The following is a 16222-nucleotide window of genomic DNA, read 5'->3' as shown; positions in this document are numbered from 1 at the left end:
TTGTGGGGGCCATGAGAACGCATTCCTTCGCTACATTAGTGCATTAATGCGCGTTTACACGAATGAGCTGCATTTGCCCAAATCAAGTTGGTTGATTACTCACAAATTGATTTACAAAGAAATATGGTTCTGTAAACGTAATAACCTTTATTATGAGTCATGACTTCGCCTCCTTCCTTCCTTGCCTCCTTCCTTCCTTCTATCCTCCCTCCCGCTCTCTTTAATCCCATAATGCACCGCGCCGAGTCACTCAGATCATGGACCAAAGCGGTAAGTGTTATTTCCTCACTCCCCCCCAACCGCAATCCGAAACCGTTTCGCGATTTTTAGATGAAAAAAATATAGCCCCAGAGTGGAGAAATATTAAGTTCAGAAGATGGTCAAAAGTGCTGAATCGCGTTGTTAGAGGACAGACGCTTAACGTTCCGTTGAACATGGGCCAGATTAGCGTCAACTAGCCACTGATCATTCCCAATAGTCGATAAAAGTTCACCAAAAACCCACCACTGAAACATGTCATACGAACTATACTAGCGATCACACTGATTTAAACTAGGAATTAATCCATATTCAAACTGTAGAAATGCTGCTTGATGTTCCTATGGCGGCGAGAAGCTTATCTGAATGCTAGCGTAGTTAGCATCGATGCTTCAAGAGCTAACACGACAAATCTGACGACATTGGAGGAATATATAATGATTGATTCAAACAATTAAGATTGGGCTCTTTTAAGCTCTGGTTCTGGGATGCAGTCAAAAAAATTGTATTTCATGAAGTTTTTTTATTATAATATTCATAGTTTTTCTCCCAACTCTCCTGCAGCTTCTCTGCTTCCCATCTGTGCACATACCTCAGGTCAAACGTTTTCAAATTGTGATTTTTTTTTTTTAATTTACTTGGCAGACAACGATCTCCAAGGAAGTGATGGCTCAGGGAGTCTGGGCGGCCCAGACGTCCGCAGGCGCATCCCCATCAAGCTCATCTCCAAGCAGCCCCTGAGGATCAAACCTCCACCCCGTGTGCAGAGACCAGGCAACAGGCCGCAGTTGAAGACCGAAACTGCAGAAAAAGATGGTACACGCTTTTTCAACCACCAGAGAACCTCGCTTCTGGTTGCTTCATCCTTCCCGTTTGTGCCTCACAGATAACTTTGGTTTCAAGCAAGAGAAGCTTGACTGTGGGGGTAAAGCGGGAGATGTGTTTGCTGCCCAGAGGAGATACCCACAGCCGCTGTTTTGGGACTATAAGGTATTCTTAAAATGCTGAGTCGTGTGGATGGATTCTGACCTTTTTTTCCCCCCACCTGGCAACAGTTGAATCTAATCGGCGAAAGGGATGAAGTCCCAATTCACTTCTGTGACAAATGCGGGCTTCCCATTCAGCTGTACGGACGCATGGTACGTGCCCAACAGTTTGGGACTTGTCCCTCACAAAAAAGAAAGGGAGAAAAAAAACATAATATTGACCTTCATTACGCTCACCAGATTCCTTGCAAACATGTCTTCTGCTACGAATGTGCTTTGCTGCATGAAAAGAAAGGAGAGAAGCTGTGCCCTGGGTAAGATTTCAAGATGTGTGCATTAAAAAAAAAAGTCGTTCCAAGGTGGCTAATATGTTTGAATACATTCATTGTTTGTGTTCAGTCTGACCATGTACAGCTGCACAGACCAGGTGCAGCGCATCGAGCAGTGCCAGCGGGGCTCGCTCTACATGTGCAGCGTGGTGTCGGGCTGCAAGCGCACCTACCTGTCTCAGCGGGACCTCCAAGCCCATGTCAACCACCGCCACTTGAGGTCGGCCAAGTCATCATCGGGCCGCCAGGAGCCCGTGCACCTGCCCCCGGCGTCCGACGTCCCCGAACGCTTCCGCGTGCCCCCGCCCCACATCACCAAGAACCACGTGCACCTGTCCAACCCACACCCGCACGGCGGCCACGACCCATATGGGCAGCCGCCGCCCCCCGGCCCCCACGAGGGGCCCCCGGAGACCTACCGCATCGCCACGGTGACCACGCGCAAACACAGCAATCTCATCACCGTGCCCATCCAGGACGACTCGTCGTCTGGCCCCGGCCAGCCGCCCCACCACCGCCCCGGGGAGTATCCCGGCCAGCCGCCCGTGGTACCGCACGCCCACCACATGATGGGGCCGCCACCCCCGCAGCAGCACTTCGGGCCGCCTCCCCCGCCACCACCTATCAGTCACCCCATGCAGCACCCTCCCCAGGGCTCCGGGACGCCCCACATGGTGTACAACCCGGCCCCGCCGCCCCCCATGACCTCGGCTCCGCCTCCGATCACCCCGCCGCCAGGCCACATGATGGGCCAAATGCCACCCTACATGAACCACCCTCCCCCGGGACCTCCACCCCAACATAGTGGACCCCCAGTAAACGCGCCCCCTCCTCATCACTACAATCCCAATTCCATGCAGCAGTTCTCTGAAGACCAGGGCACCCTGAGCCCACCGTTCAACCAACCGGGAGGTCTCAGTCCCGGAATGTGGCCCGCTCCCAGGGGGCCGCCCCCTCCGCGGATGCAGGGACCCCCGCCTGGGCCCGGGCCCCACCACCCGGACCAAGGCCGCTACCGACCTTATTATCAGTAAATTGCCATCTCAACAACTGGGCTGTAGGCTTGGAAAATTTCCATGGGAATTGAATTTGGGAAATATTCCAAATGTGACTATGAACTCATGTCCAAGCGAAACACTTTTTCATGAACAGACATCCGTGCAAAATAAGTGGCTCTCCTTGCCCATGTGCAAGGGCATTAAAGTCAAAATTTGGCTTGCAACACAAAGCAAAAAAAAAAAAAGCCACAAGTATTATCATTTACGTTCACGATTTAGAGTCCCCCTTGAATTTCAGAATCCCCCCCCCCCCCCCCCCCCCATGGAAATATTCCAACTTAAACGTCAAGAAATTTGTAACCCGACTGGGCTGTACCACTTGTTTGAAAACAAATGTGATGGTAAACCTCAGGGTTGCAGTGTCTAAGTAGGTATTTTGATAAAACTGCCACTTGAGGGTTTGTGGTGCACATTTTTAGTTATTCGCTTTTCCGCTGAGCAGACAATAGACTTGTGAAAGAGCAGAGCCCCCGCAACAACCCCCCCCTTTTTTTTTTTTAAACAAAAAAAAATTTAATGGTTTAAAGTAATTTTTCTTTGTTGTATGTCAGCTGACCCATCTATCCTGGTACTTTATTTCATCAATGACGTTTTAACATTCAAATTCCATCTGATGTTGATCTTCAGAATTAAACTGTTTGACAAGGTTTTCAAAATCAGTTTACATTCACATGTTGATGTTTCGTCCCGTTGGGTTTGTGTGCCAAGGTTGATGATAAAGTGACTTCACGTATGTTTAGGCAGTTTTTTGCTTTTAACTGAATGTCACAAATAAAACTCGATTAGCACTAAAAAAAAAAAGAGTTGTTTTTCAAGAGCATTTATAACAGGTGCAGAATTAATCCTTTGAAATTTCATATTGAAATTTATGCATTAACTTAAGCACATTTTTAAATGCTATTTTTCAATGAACTATTTCAGATTTTAGCGTCGATTATAACAGTAAAATCCGCATTTGATTTAATAACGGTGAGTAATGAATGCCTCGTCCCAAAAGGTTTGCAATTGCCGACATTTGTCACAAGATGGAAACAAAGCACAACTTGTCTCAGTGAAGCGTCAACCAAATCGAACATTAATTCCTCAGCACAAAAAAGGCAGCAAAGCACAACTTTTGTCTCATTGAAGCTCCTCAACGTAATTCAACACGCTTCCTTGCAGCCAAAGTGCAATTTGATGGCAACAAAGCACAACCTGTCTCTATGAAGTCCCTCAACTCACATCAACATAGTTCCTTAACACCCAAGACACCAAAAAATAAACTTTCGGCTCAATGAAGTTCAACTTGAAGGAGAAAACCCAAGTGTGATCTCCTCTCGGGATTCAATTGCATGATTACAAGGCAGCATTTCAAAACCAAGCCGCCGCATTTTCTGAAAGATTTCCTCGGTTGTTTAAATTTCACACTTTCATGCATCGCTCATCTCGATAGATAAAGGCCTCTTCGGGCTTCATGTATCAGACATTTATTTCAACGGCATTCTATCAACAGTTTGATCCAATCAGCCATTTAAAAAAAAAAAGTAGCCCACTGGCTTTCACAACAAACATTTCCACTCTTGCATGAATGGTGGAAATTGAGTAAGGACAACTGTGTTTAAAAAAACAAACAAACAAAAAACAACATAAGGGGTTTACTTGCACAGTACAAAAAAAAGCATTAGTCACATTAATACAGAAATAAACCAATGGCACATTGAATTCCTAGATTTTAAAAGTGGTGGATCAGGAAATTTTGCAAAGGGAGAAGTTAAATAAATTACGACTATAAACGTTACATACAAATCTGGAGTAGTATATACAAGAAGGGGTAAAACACCCCCGCACCCCCCTCAAAAAAAGACAAATCTACAATTTAAAAAAAAAGTCATGTTCAATAAAGACAGCAGTATATTTTACATAGTGGGGAAGAAATTTGAACAACTGTGTCTGTGTGCGTGCAAAGGAAGAACACAAGTGAACAAAGTGGTGATGAATTGAAGAGATCATGGTGAGCCGGACAATCTTAGTTGGTTTTTGTTGAATGGGGAAGTCGGAAAACTCAGATATGTGAGGTCATCGTGTCACCTCCATCCTGAGGAATGGCTCCAATTAAATCGCGTTTCATTAAATTTTTGCTCGTGTTGCCTTCACTGGGTTGCAATTTTCATGAAAATCTGAGTTTCAAAGTTCAACAAAAAAAAGGCCTTTTAGACCACACCATCAATCATTCTGTCCTTCTCACTCAAGATGTTCCACAAGGTTCCTACCTAGGTCCTCTCCTTTTTTCATCGCTCCATTGAGCCAGCCATTTTACAGGAGCTTCTTGCCGTCTTCGGGTTTGTGGGGGTGAGGTGGAACAAAAGACAAGCTGGCTGACTTTGGGCAAGAAGAAACAAGCATTCACACTCTCATTCATATCTATGGCCGAGTTATCGTCTTCAATGGACCAAATATGCACATTTTTGGGGGGAATGTGGAAAGAAGTTGAACTACATGCCCTCGTGAGTTCGTTTTCGCTTGTGTTGCCTTCAGCGTGTCGAATTTTGACCAAAATATGTCGGGAGAGGCAAGTTCCATCAAGCAGTCTTGTTGTTTTTGTCTTTTTCGTTCGATGTCCTTTACACATTTGTTTATAGTGGTTCGTGTAAAGGGAAGGGAGCATTTGTCCACTTTGTAAACACTCGCGAGGAGATTCTGATGGGCTTTCACAGTATATTTTCTTTCTTGAGATTGTGATGGCAAAGACAACAAAAAAAAAAAGACTAAAAATCCTTCATGAACCGTCACGGGTGGTCCTAAATTGGGATCCGGCAGCTCCTCCGTCATTCCTCCCCCTGAGATTTTTTTTGTCTAAGTTAAATCTGCCAGAAGAGGAAGGGGGGCTAGGGTTAGTAAGAAGGAGAGTCGGGAAGAAATCTTCATGCCGGATGCGTCGCACAAGATGTGGAATGGTTTTGTGTGGTCGGACCACGGCCTTTTTTTTTTTTTTCAATCCCCGTTTTCTTCTTTTCTACCAAAAACACTGAGATATTGCAGTTCAAGAGTCCGGGCCGCTTCCCACTCTAGGCATCGGACAGGCAGCTCTGAACACTGTCCATCCACAGCTGAGCGTTGAGGCTGTCCTGGGCGCAGAAGTTGTACACTCGTTTGGTGGTCTTGAGCTGTCATTGAGGAGTGACGGCCGGACAAGGATAAAGATTAGAACATTTCGTATTACCTTTAGGGTTTGTTTGGCCACTGATAGATAAAGAAACAAATAAAATGGTTTCTTACTGGTGAATGCATAATAATATTCACATGCATAAATTCTTTATCCTCTGTGAAAAGCTACTAATATTGTTGCAGCTTGCTGAGCAGTTGTGAGCGTCTTCGTATGCATAAATTATACTGCCCACAGGTGGCCAAAGCAAGCACACCATAAGGAGCTGCATAATCTATTCATGAAAACACAAAGCACAAACTTTGATTCTATTTAAAGATCTTATTAATGTTGTTTTTATTATTATTTTTAAGATATGCAACATTTGTTGTTGTATTTTGGGGAGCCGGAACGGATTCATGGCATTTCCATTCATTTCAATGCTGACCATTACTTGAAATTGGAATATGTATTTTTATAATAATAATCTATTTTGTAAAATATACTTTGTGATAAAAAGTAGAACCATTTATATACACTTAACATACTTGTCTCATTTGAAAGCAATAATTCGCTAACTTTATTGTCACATGCAGGAGGGACTCACATCGAAGAAGGCTTTCTCCTCGATGTTTTTGGGCGCTCCCATGGTGGGCGTCCCGAGAAGGACCGACTCCACGTCGGCCAACTCGATGACGCCTTTGCACTCTTTGTCCTGCCTGCTCTCATAATATCGCAGCTGCATTACACGAAGAAGAAGAAAAAGAACATTACCATAAAATAGGTTCCATAAACGAACAGACTAATTCAGGACGACAATGACAAATCTCTGTTGTTGAGTTCTTCGTTCGGATCCTACCTGATGTTTTGTCTTGTCCAGCACAAACCACCGTGGTTTCCATGGTTTCAGCAGAGCGCCTCTCTTAAATAAAACACCTTCGAAACTTCTAAGGCGACACAGAAACAAAGCGATAAAATAACCGCTGCGCAATTTCAATGGGAAGTGAAACATTAAGTCATGATACACAAACCGTGTAATCTATTTCAGTATTACGGGATGTTTTTATAAAGTCTCATACATTGAGTTATTTTTCTTACCAAAAACCACACTGCAAATATTTTTTGTCAGTGCTTTTAAGTGCGCTGGAACAGATTGATGGCATTTCCATTCATCTCAATGGGAAAAGATGATTTGAGATGCAAATGCTCTCATACATTTTTTTGCAGCATTGATATGGATTCATCGCCCAGTTTGAGCACACACACCTGTTCTCACTCTCGGTACTCTGGAACTGACTGTAGAGCGTGCTGGTGCTTGGGCGACCCGCCACCGGGGTGGAGGTCGCGCTGGCCTCGCAGTCCAGGGCCAAGTTGATGGAGGAGCCCACGCCGCTCTCCTGCAGGTAGACGCCCTGAGAACGCCGCTGGTGGCTCAGGTTGGAGGACATGAGCAGAGAGTTGGAGAATGACAGCTAAGAGAGGAGCAGGAAAATGTGGTGGGAGAGAATTTTAGTGTTGTAGGACTTATTTAAGAGAAAATACGAGTAAAAGAAAGTCTCACCTTGCTCTCCAGTTTGGTCTCATTCCTCTGAGCGGCCTTGATTTTATCCCACGTGTCCTTCCACTTCTCCGACGCCTGGCCGAGCTCGCCCTCCAGTGCCTGCAGGTCCTGCAGCAGTTTGGTGATGGCGTCGGGTAGCGTCTTGCTCAGGCTATCATAGCACGGCCACACGGCGCGTCGCCGCGACTTGGGCGCGCCGCTGTCGGGCTTGTCGAGCGCCTCCGCCAACGTCGCCCGCTCCTGGCGGCCCCGCAGCTCCCAATCGTATGACGGCCCTTCCGAGAGCGTCTCCTCCGTGTAGTAGTCCCACACTTTCAGGTTGGAGATGAAGGTATACGGCCGAAGCACCTGGGTGTCCATTGCAATTTTCGAATGGCAAAGGCAGGAATTTGAAAAAAGAAAAAAAAACTCGCATATTGAATCACAATTGTAAGATCATAATATATTTAATCAAATTACTCGATTCATGGATCGGTAGAATCATCAATTACAAAAATATTCCACAGCTGCACCCTGATACGTAAGGATCAAAATGGCGTGCTGACCTCATAATCCTCAGGCGCGAACATGTAATTGAAGAAGACGGGCGTCTTCTTGTTGAGCCGGTCGATGTAGTCCCACACGGACTTGCACACCTGAGGACTTCTCCTCTCGCCCTTTTCCTCATAGAGGACTCCTGCAAACAACGTTGAACTGAAGTCAAAACTAGAAAGCAGCCAACAAAAAACGGGGATCTTGCCACGAGTGAAGACGGTACCGAGTTCAATGCGCTCATAGTCCGAGTCGAGCAGGAAGGTGCGGAAACGGTTGGACACATAGTGATAGGCCAAGAACTTCAAGTAGTACTGGCTGAACTCGAACTCCATGGGGAACTGCAGGTGGATCTGAGGAACGAGGGATCCGACAACAGATTTAAGCGGGGCGTCGCAAAACCGAAAACCGGCCGGGGAGGGCAAACAAAACCGACAGAAATTGCCTGTCTGAAGTACGCACTTGATGCACGCAGTCGAGGAACTGCAGAAAAACGGGGGTGAAACCGCTGCTCTGGCTGCCGAGCGTCTGCGCGCCGCGGTGACTGAACCTGTGGCCGAACGACAGCCACTCCTTCTCCACCAGCAGCCGGAAGCCGTCGAACGTCCGGTAGTAAGGGTCGGACAGTAGCTGCACCAAGGAGACCACCTGAAGACGCAAGGCGGTGTCCCCGTGTGAGCTCGCAGAGTCCTTGAGGCATCCGTTTCGAAAATCTCCAAACCTGGGTGGTGACGTCCCAGCCGTCCTCCAGGCTGACCATGACGGATGATCCCGTGTCCAGCAGCTCCACCACCAGGACGGACACCTGCAGCACCCTGTGCAGCTACACACGCAGGCGCAGGAACACAACATACTATGTCAGGTCATTCATAGACGGGGAAAAACTAGATTCTTTCCAACTTTTGAGGTTCCACATTTCAAAGTAGTGGTAGTTGCCTCGGAAAAAGACTCACAAGCGCCATCCACTCCGACTCTTCCAGGCAACGCAGGAAATTCGTGCTGGGGTCCGAAGAGGCCGAGCTGGGCACGCAGGCCTTCATTAGCTTCTTGAAGCTGTTCTTGACCTGCCGCACGTCGCATACCTCGATGGGAACCACCTCCCACTGCTGGAAGGAGTCCTGCTTCCCGCCCTGAAATACAGAACACACCATGGTCCCGTGTTCATACAGACACTACTCTTGTGGCACGTTGGTACCGAGGAACTAAATGAAAGTGACGGGAGGAGCTTCACAGCATTGTCGAAGAGAAACTGCTTTGTCACCACCTTGTGGTATCTACGGGCAATTACAAACCTTTTTTGGTTGGCTCAATCATGATCTAATCTCAACTATAGCCGTACTTGATTGTTTGAATTAATTTGAGGAATCTATTGCGCAATAATTAATACAACTATATTTGTTACATTATTTTCCCTCCGCATCCCTAAAAGATAGAAAATTGAGATAAATATCGATTCTGTAAAGATGTGCTGCCGTCTTGTCAGAAAACTCTCCATTGAGGCACGGCGTTTTTTTTATTTTACAGACCAACAAATGGACTTTTGTCTGTCGCGAAGGCGAGTCACCTTGAGCTGGGCCTTGTCCCCAATGATGTAGAGGTAGGCCCTGTGCTGGCGGAGGAACAACGCCTCGCTCGGCCCGCCGTTGGGCTGCGGCGACTCTTTCCCCGCAAGCCGCGTCCCCACGTCCGGATTGTAGGCGCTGAGACGGCCGCTGCCACGGATGCTCCCCCATTTCCCTGCCACACACACACAAGACAAACGACTGAATCGCAAAAAAAACCTAAAACGGATTCGCTCATGGAATCAGGTACCCTTTGATTTCAGTCAGCCACGCATAGTTTTTCCGCTGATCAACCTACTAGCCATGCTGCTAAACAAGATAGAAGAACTACCCGAAAACCAGTTTGCTACATGTAGTTTGATGCAACTCTTGCAATTTGGACCAAACGGATGAATCAAAAGTGAAACGTGGAAAGTGGACAGTAGAGCTGCAGTGCCAGCATGCGCGTGCACACACACACACACACACGCGGCATAAAAACTCAGATTGACAGTAACAGTAACGAAAAAGCCATTAGTCCAGAGATGCACAACACTACCAGGCGAGGACGCCAGACGCCAGACGCAACTCTGTTCAAGAGATTTGATTAGTTGGAGGGGAGGGCAGGGGTGGGCGTGGCCTACTTCTAAACAAGATAGAAGAACTACCCGAAAACCAGTTTGCTACATGTAGTTTGATGCAACTCTTGCAATTTGGACCAAACGGATGAATCAAAAGTGAAACGTGGAAAGTGGACAGTAGAGCTGCAGTGCCAGCATGCGCGTGCACACACACACACACACACGCGGCATAAAAACTCAGATTGACAGTAACAGTAACGAAAAAGCCATTAGTCCAGAGATGCACAACACTACCAGGCGAGGACGCCAGACGCCAGACGCAACTCTGTTCAAGAGATTTGATTAGTTGGAGGGGAGGGCAGGGGTGGGCGTGGCCTACTGTACCTCTGTTAGAGTTCCTGGCCTTGCCAGACACTTTGGGCTGAGAAAGGGAGATGACTTTGGCCCTTTGACTAAGAGCTGAGGTCAAATGACAGGCAAAAAAAAAAAAAAGACCGTTGAGTCTCCTTGTGGCACAGTCTCAGGCTGGATACACACCGCAGGTCCAAGTTCCCGATTCCGATTTAAAACTAACGCTCGAGGCCCAAACACACACAGCGTCTCACCTCCTCTGCTGAACGTTCCGGGCACGTCTTCCTTTGCGCCCATCACTTGCTTCATCAGAGCGCCGATCTTTGGCTGCCGCAGCTTATCCGAGGAGTCTGTCAATCGAAAGCCACGGTCAGCTCAGAGAGTGGCCCGGCCGAGTCTCATTCGGAGTCGAACCCACCCGAAGCGCTCATGTGGGTGGACGTGAAGCCGCTGAGCGTGTTCCTGCCGCTGCTTTCGCTGTACGAGGGCATGGAGCTGATGATGGCCTGCAGGTATTTCTCCTGCTCCAAACTGGTGGAGTCCGCCTGGGAGGGCACTGCACACCAAAACGCGCAGTGAACACATTTGTCTCCAAGTCACATCTTTCCGACGGCCACTCAAATAATGACCTGAAGTTGGAGCGTTGGGGGATTTAAAAAAGCCCACAACGCCTTTTGCGTGGAGGCCCGCCGATCGCAGGAGGACGGCCTTGGTCCGGGAATTCCGCCAGCAAACCACGGGGAAGCGATTCTGCCGGTAGCAGCGGCAGATTCTCTGTAGGGTGGAATCGGGGATGCTCTGCGGGACGATGAGCAGTCCGGGGTAGCTACGACGCAAGCACACGCCGGCTCAAAACACTCTCCCGTGCGCAAGCCGACCCTTTCTGCGATTTGACCTACCTCCTGCACACCGTGTACATGCGGTTGACGGTGGAAATTCGGAAGGGCTCGTTCTTGGAGCGGGTCAAGCTGTTACTTAGCGTGCCCAGGCCCATGCGCTGGTAGTCGCGGCAGCACGCTCGCTCGACCACGTTGCTCATGGTCTGTCTGTCTGACGAGCGCATGGTAGAGGACAACGTCAGGGAGCTCTGCTCCACCTCCTCTGAAACTGTGAACAGAAATGTAACCAAAAAGACTCGGGTTGGAACCTAACGGGAATTTTCAAAACTTTCAATGCGAATAGACTGGGAGTTTACAAAATAAAATCAGCGATGAGTTACGGAAGGGAGTCGTACTCTCGGAGTACCTGAAATTTCATCTTCGTCCAGCTCCGATTGGAAGCTGCTCCTGTTTTCCCAAGTGGGCGGCGAATATTTCTTCTTCGTCACATATTGCCGGTTGATGGTCCGCTTGGCGCTCTTGACCAGGTTTTTGGAAAGTGTCCTGGAATTTTAAAAAAACATTTCGGTTTTGATCCACGGATCATGAGCGGCTGACGGTCATCGACCACTTTTTGCGACTCGTTAGCTTAGCTTTAATTACTCGTAGCAATGTGAGATGAGAATAATAGGAAAGAAATCTTTCCTATTTGCAGAAATGGTGTAGCTCCTTGAGCGAAAACACCCACTTAAACGGATGCGTGCGATTCTCCCTCAAAGAAAGCGAGACGGAAGCACCCACTTGAGTGACTGGTTCTTGTCCTTGGCCTTGTGCTCCACCACCAGCTTGCCGCTCTGACCCACGGTGAAGGCGAACGTTCCCTGCACGTGCTGGGGGTAGCGCAGCTTATGCATGTGCTTCCTGAAAACCTCCGCCAGGTCCGCCGCCACCTCCTCATCGAACACGATCTTCATTAGCTGCAAATGGACACAAAAGTACGCCAAGTGTGTTCTGCTAAGTCAAAACCTTACAATACATCTGGGCTCTTAACTCATTCAGTACCAGATCAATTCTGGACCAAGTCTGAAAAGACGTTTAAAAACGTCTTTGGGAGTGAATGAGTGAAGAAAAGAATTCACTGGCGTAGAAATATTGATGTTTCAAAAGTACCTGGAAGGTGCAGGACCGCAGCTGTAACCCCTCCTGAACATACTGCTCCATGGGTAAAGTGACAGAGATCCTCTTTTCCTTGGTCAAAGATGCAATGGGGAAGGAACGAGTCACCACCTGCTCGCCCACTGCAGTAAGGGAAGCAGGAACGTAACATTTACAGACAACTAGACGATAAACAACACGGTCGACGCGAGTCAAAATTTGCACAGTGCACGTGGCATAGCGCAGTCACTCGCCTAGCGGGTCGGTGGGAGTGCCCTTGAAGATGAGCCGGTAGGTGGTGAGGAAGATGGCTCCCTCCGCGGGGAGCAGGGGCGGGCCTCCCATCGTCCCCATGGCCTCCTCGCGCCCGTCTGGGATGAGGTAAACGCGCATGCCGTCCATCACCAGCTCCTCGCCTGCCAAAAGGGTCGGCCTCAGCAGCTTGGGCTGGGTGGAGAGAACGGAGAGTGGAGCGCGACAAGGGGGGCGGATTAATGACGCTGAAGGTCAAACAAAAACAAAAATGAGGCCAAGGGGGCTGAAAGAACAGCAACCTTGCATTTTATTACTCCTGGCACGATCGACGTTTTTTGGTTGTCAATTCTTCGTGTCAAATTTGCAAGCGAGGGTCAATATTGTTCAAGGTAGCCAAGTCAAACTCATTTTTGTCACCGGCGGTTTCTCTTGGAGGCCCATTTAAAGACGTCAAGAATAACGGTTTATTCACCTATTGTTTAAGTTACGGTAATGAGGGGTTTGCTAACAAGAAAATGCTAACAATATCACTCTTATTTATTACATATGAGAATTTGAAATGTTGGTCGAGATTTTAGCAAGCATCATGAAAGTTGACATCTTTGATTTCCTTTCGGGGGCCACAGAAAATGATGTGGCGGGCCAAATCTGGCCCCCGGGCCTTGAGTTTGACAGTAGTGCTTTTGATTATATACGCAGAACCCCCGCCCCCCCGATTTATTGTTGACAATGTAGATGATCAATAAATAGTCTTCCATTTAGGTTTTGCTCAACTCAAGACAATTTTTCATGACTGGGCTTTTTTATTTTTTTTTTTGGCAACAAATTTGGCTTACGCGGAGCTCAGCCCCCTTTCCTCTCCATCACACCAACTGACGGCACCCTTCAAAAAGAAGGCACGCACGTTAGCTCAAGACACGGGGGGGAAAAAAAACGGCACACCAGGGAGAGCAAATCATCACTCCGCATGCTTGGCTCAGACATACCTGGTGTGACGCCGCGGGTCTGAGCGGTAGGGATTGGTGGAGAGGGAAGTAGGCGGGGCTGGCAGGCCTGGCTCTGTGTGGCCTTTCTCCGGTGGGGCGTAAAAATAGGAATTGGTTACCTTTTGGATCGGCGGCAGTCGTTTACTCTCGCGATGGACTGCGTCTAACGTCTCGATGTGCATCTGAACGATATCTGCAATCAAACGAGGGGAAACGTCAGCGTGGAAAATGACACATTTTTAAACGTGTCATTGAATGTGGGGGGGGATGATACCCGGGATCATGGTGTGGAGAGCTTTCAGGTGCTCGTTGGTCACGCCGCTCTCGTTGCAGACTTTGTCCACGAAGCGGTTGATGAAACGCACCACCGAGTTGGCCACGTCAGAGCTCTCGGCATCCTCAAAGCCGCTTTCTGTGTCATAACTCTCTGCCATGCTCCCTGCAATACTACAAGACCAAAAAAAAAAGTTTTTTAATCATTCATTTGCAAAAATCAGAAATCTATGAGACTGATTAAAAAAAAAAAACATTTTTATATTTTGGATGATAGGAAATGATTTTTGATGGTTAGGATTCGTTCTTTTATCATTCTTAGACTTGTTTTAGAGGAGCGTGAAAATGTTCATTATTGGGTTCCGTTTAACATTGCGGTAAAAAAATACTGATGAAAATTTCATTTCAAAACAAAACCAAAAAAATATATATATATATGTAACGGAGTGACATATTGCGGTTATTAAATTATGACGGAAGTGACGCAACAGCGCACGGTATGGCACCAGCCTCCCGCCGTAGTTCAGGTAGAGCTACCAGGGAAGTCACAGGGTAAGTCGGGTTTCATTGACGGTCCGGATTCATTCTACTTTAATTACAATATTTCACTTTGTTCTCCCTTTTTCTACGGCGCGGTGTATTTAATTAGTTCCCGGATTTGTTCCGAGTCCACATTGCTTTTTGTGTCGTCATTTAATTTAAGTTTTATCGAATGAAAGTTTTTATCCATTGAGTTAACAGGTGGGTTTTTTTTGTTGCGCAGTTATTTACTCGACTGAAAAGCCCCGTGACTTCACCTATCTTGGCATACTGTGTTGCAGGTAATGCTTCTTTCCTTTTCATTGTACTCTACATAGTTTTTCGTGTTGTTTTTCATTTGACTATTAATGTGGCTGGCGTGTACCCGCGCGGTTCGTCGCTGCCGCCATTACTGTGCATTGTGCAGCCGTTCTGCTGCGTGTGATGCGTTCAGTGGCGTCATGTAGATACCAGTGAATGTGTTTTTTTGTCCTTTTCTTTGTAAATAGTTAATATACGATCACCTATGTTATATATTTCGTTTTGTTATGCTTTTAGTTTCTTATGGATGATGTTTAGTTCAGGTAGAGCTACCAGGGAAGTCACAGGTTATTTACTCGACTGAAAAGCCCCGTGACTTCACCTATCTTGGCATACTGTGTTGCAGACAATAAAAAGAAAAGAAAAGCCACATCCTAGTGTCTGGTATTCTTGAGGCGGCAGCGACGTGGAGCTTGAGACCATCATAGTGGTGACCCCCGTCACATATATATACGTTTTATCTTCATTCTACAGTTGACTTGATTCACTTATGTTAGAAATGCGAAAGTCTTGACAAAAACGGGAAATCAATCCAGGTCTATCGGAAAAAGCTAATTTTGACTCCCAAAAGTTAACAAAAAAAATAAAATAAAAAGCCTATAATATTTGTGTTTTAATGTCTGTGCACCTGAAGGGCAACCCGGTGCAAGATAATCTCATTTCTATCAAATGCAACCGTGTGAATATTTAACACATATCTTAACTCTTTAAATAAATTACTGCCGAAATTGACAACAAAAACAACAAACCATAAAACCATTTGTTTCACGCAACATCAAAAACATGCACATCAATGAAACAATAATCGACAAAAATACAAATTTATCCATGACTATCTTACTGTAATTATAACCTGTTATTAAATATTATCCATCTTATTAACTCATGCACTCCCAAAGACGTTTTTAAACGTCTTTTCAGACTTGCTCTAGAATTGGCTGGTACTGAATGAGTTTATTAGTCACGTTCGTTATGTTCCATTTCGATAATTACTCCTAGAGGGGTTAAAATCGGAAAAAAAACAGATTTGAGAGATTTGATCCCCATTCTTACCTGTTGGTGACGTAACTGTTGCTGACGCTCTCCACGTCCCCGAGGCCCGAGCTCCTGAGCAGGCGGTTCTTGCTGGTGTCCAGCGGCAGCAGCAGGTAACTCATCCTGTTGGCGTAATGGATGGCCTGGCTGAACACGGTGCTCTCCTCCTTCTGCACGCGTTCCATCTGCATGTCCTTGCCGAGCGTCGGCCACAGGCGGCTCTGCTCCGACGCCAGCTCCAGGGCGCCGATTTCCCGGCCGCTGCCCGATCCCTCTTGCTGCTCCTGAGTGCAAAATTCGCATGACCTTCGTTAAAACGACGGCCGACGATTGAGATTGCGAGCGGTCGGTTGAACGGTTGACTCGAGTAATTACAATGTGGTTGTGATGCTCGCCGTCCTCCGTCTCCAGGTAAAGTTCCCGAATGTGCTTCTGGACGTCGCTGTAGAACATGGCCTCCCAGAACTGCATGTTGGTCCACACCGTGTGCTCCTGGACGCAGCTGTACGCAAACTGAGTGATGCCTGCTCCTAATTTCTGTCA

General features: G+C 47.1%; 2 protein-coding genes across 6 annotated transcripts in view; one reads left to right on the top strand and one right to left on the bottom strand.

Annotated features, from left to right (window-relative positions):
* Positions 1–115: 115 nt before the first annotated feature.
* On the top strand, positions 116–3290 carry cbll1 (Cbl proto-oncogene-like 1, E3 ubiquitin protein ligase). Its single transcript, XM_052056188.1, has 6 exons — positions 116–270; positions 904–1074; positions 1145–1248; positions 1314–1397; positions 1485–1558; positions 1644–3290. Exons 1-6 carry the CDS (start codon positions 258–260, stop codon positions 2605–2607), a joined length of 1410 nt encoding a protein of 469 aa, XP_051912148.1. The 5' UTR covers positions 116–257; the 3' UTR covers positions 2608–3290.
* A 791-nt stretch (positions 3291–4081) lies between these two features.
* sbf1 (SET binding factor 1) overlaps positions 4082–16222 on the bottom strand; it is a 32289-nt gene continuing 20148 nt past the window's right edge. For 4 of the 5 annotated variants that reach the window (XM_052056081.1, XM_052056082.1, XM_052056083.1 and 1 more), the window contains 24 exons: positions 16055–16216; positions 15698–15963; positions 13806–13978; positions 13651–13724; positions 12545–12737; positions 12306–12433; positions 11937–12112; positions 11563–11699; positions 11217–11424; positions 10947–11143; positions 10736–10873; positions 10572–10667; positions 10351–10425; positions 9409–9581; positions 8798–8974; positions 8566–8667; positions 8307–8492; positions 8071–8197; positions 7859–7989; positions 7314–7661; positions 7019–7224; positions 6612–6699; positions 6360–6491; positions 4082–5774 (listed from right to left, as the gene is read on the bottom strand). In XM_052056081.1, the coding sequence (XP_051912041.1) occupies positions 5676–5774; positions 6360–6491; positions 6612–6699; positions 7019–7224; positions 7314–7661; positions 7859–7989; positions 8071–8197; positions 8307–8492; positions 8566–8667; positions 8798–8974; positions 9409–9581; positions 10351–10425; positions 10572–10667; positions 10736–10873; positions 10947–11143; positions 11217–11424; positions 11563–11699; positions 11937–12112; positions 12306–12433; positions 12545–12737; positions 13651–13724; positions 13806–13978; positions 15698–15963; positions 16055–16216 (3792 nt within the window). In that variant the 3' untranslated portion in view covers positions 4082–5675. The remainder of the gene's footprint in view (positions 5775–6359; positions 6492–6611; positions 6700–7018; positions 7225–7313; positions 7662–7858; positions 7990–8070; positions 8198–8306; positions 8493–8565; positions 8668–8797; positions 8975–9408; positions 9582–10350; positions 10426–10571; positions 10668–10735; positions 10874–10946; positions 11144–11216; positions 11425–11562; positions 11700–11936; positions 12113–12305; positions 12434–12544; positions 12738–13650; positions 13725–13805; positions 13979–15697; positions 15964–16054; positions 16217–16222) is intronic. The other variant, XM_052056084.1, reaches the window with a different exon arrangement.

Source organism: Hippocampus zosterae, chromosome 21 (assembly GCF_025434085.1).
Source record: "Hippocampus zosterae strain Florida chromosome 21, ASM2543408v3, whole genome shotgun sequence".
In the NCBI taxonomy this organism is placed as follows: domain Eukaryota; kingdom Metazoa; phylum Chordata; class Actinopteri; order Syngnathiformes; family Syngnathidae; genus Hippocampus; species Hippocampus zosterae.
This window is presented reverse-complemented; position numbering and strand designations above follow the sequence as displayed.

Bases quoted from the DNA above. Each gene is read 5' to 3' on its own strand.
- cbll1 (XM_052056188.1), top strand. The intron at 1,075-1,144 runs GTACACGCTTTT...TGTGCCTCACAG, and splicing joins CGAAACTGCAGAAAAAGATG to ATAACTTTGGTTTCAAGCAA. The intron at 1,249-1,313 runs GTATTCTTAAAA...ACCTGGCAACAG, and splicing joins CGCTGTTTTGGGACTATAAG to TTGAATCTAATCGGCGAAAG.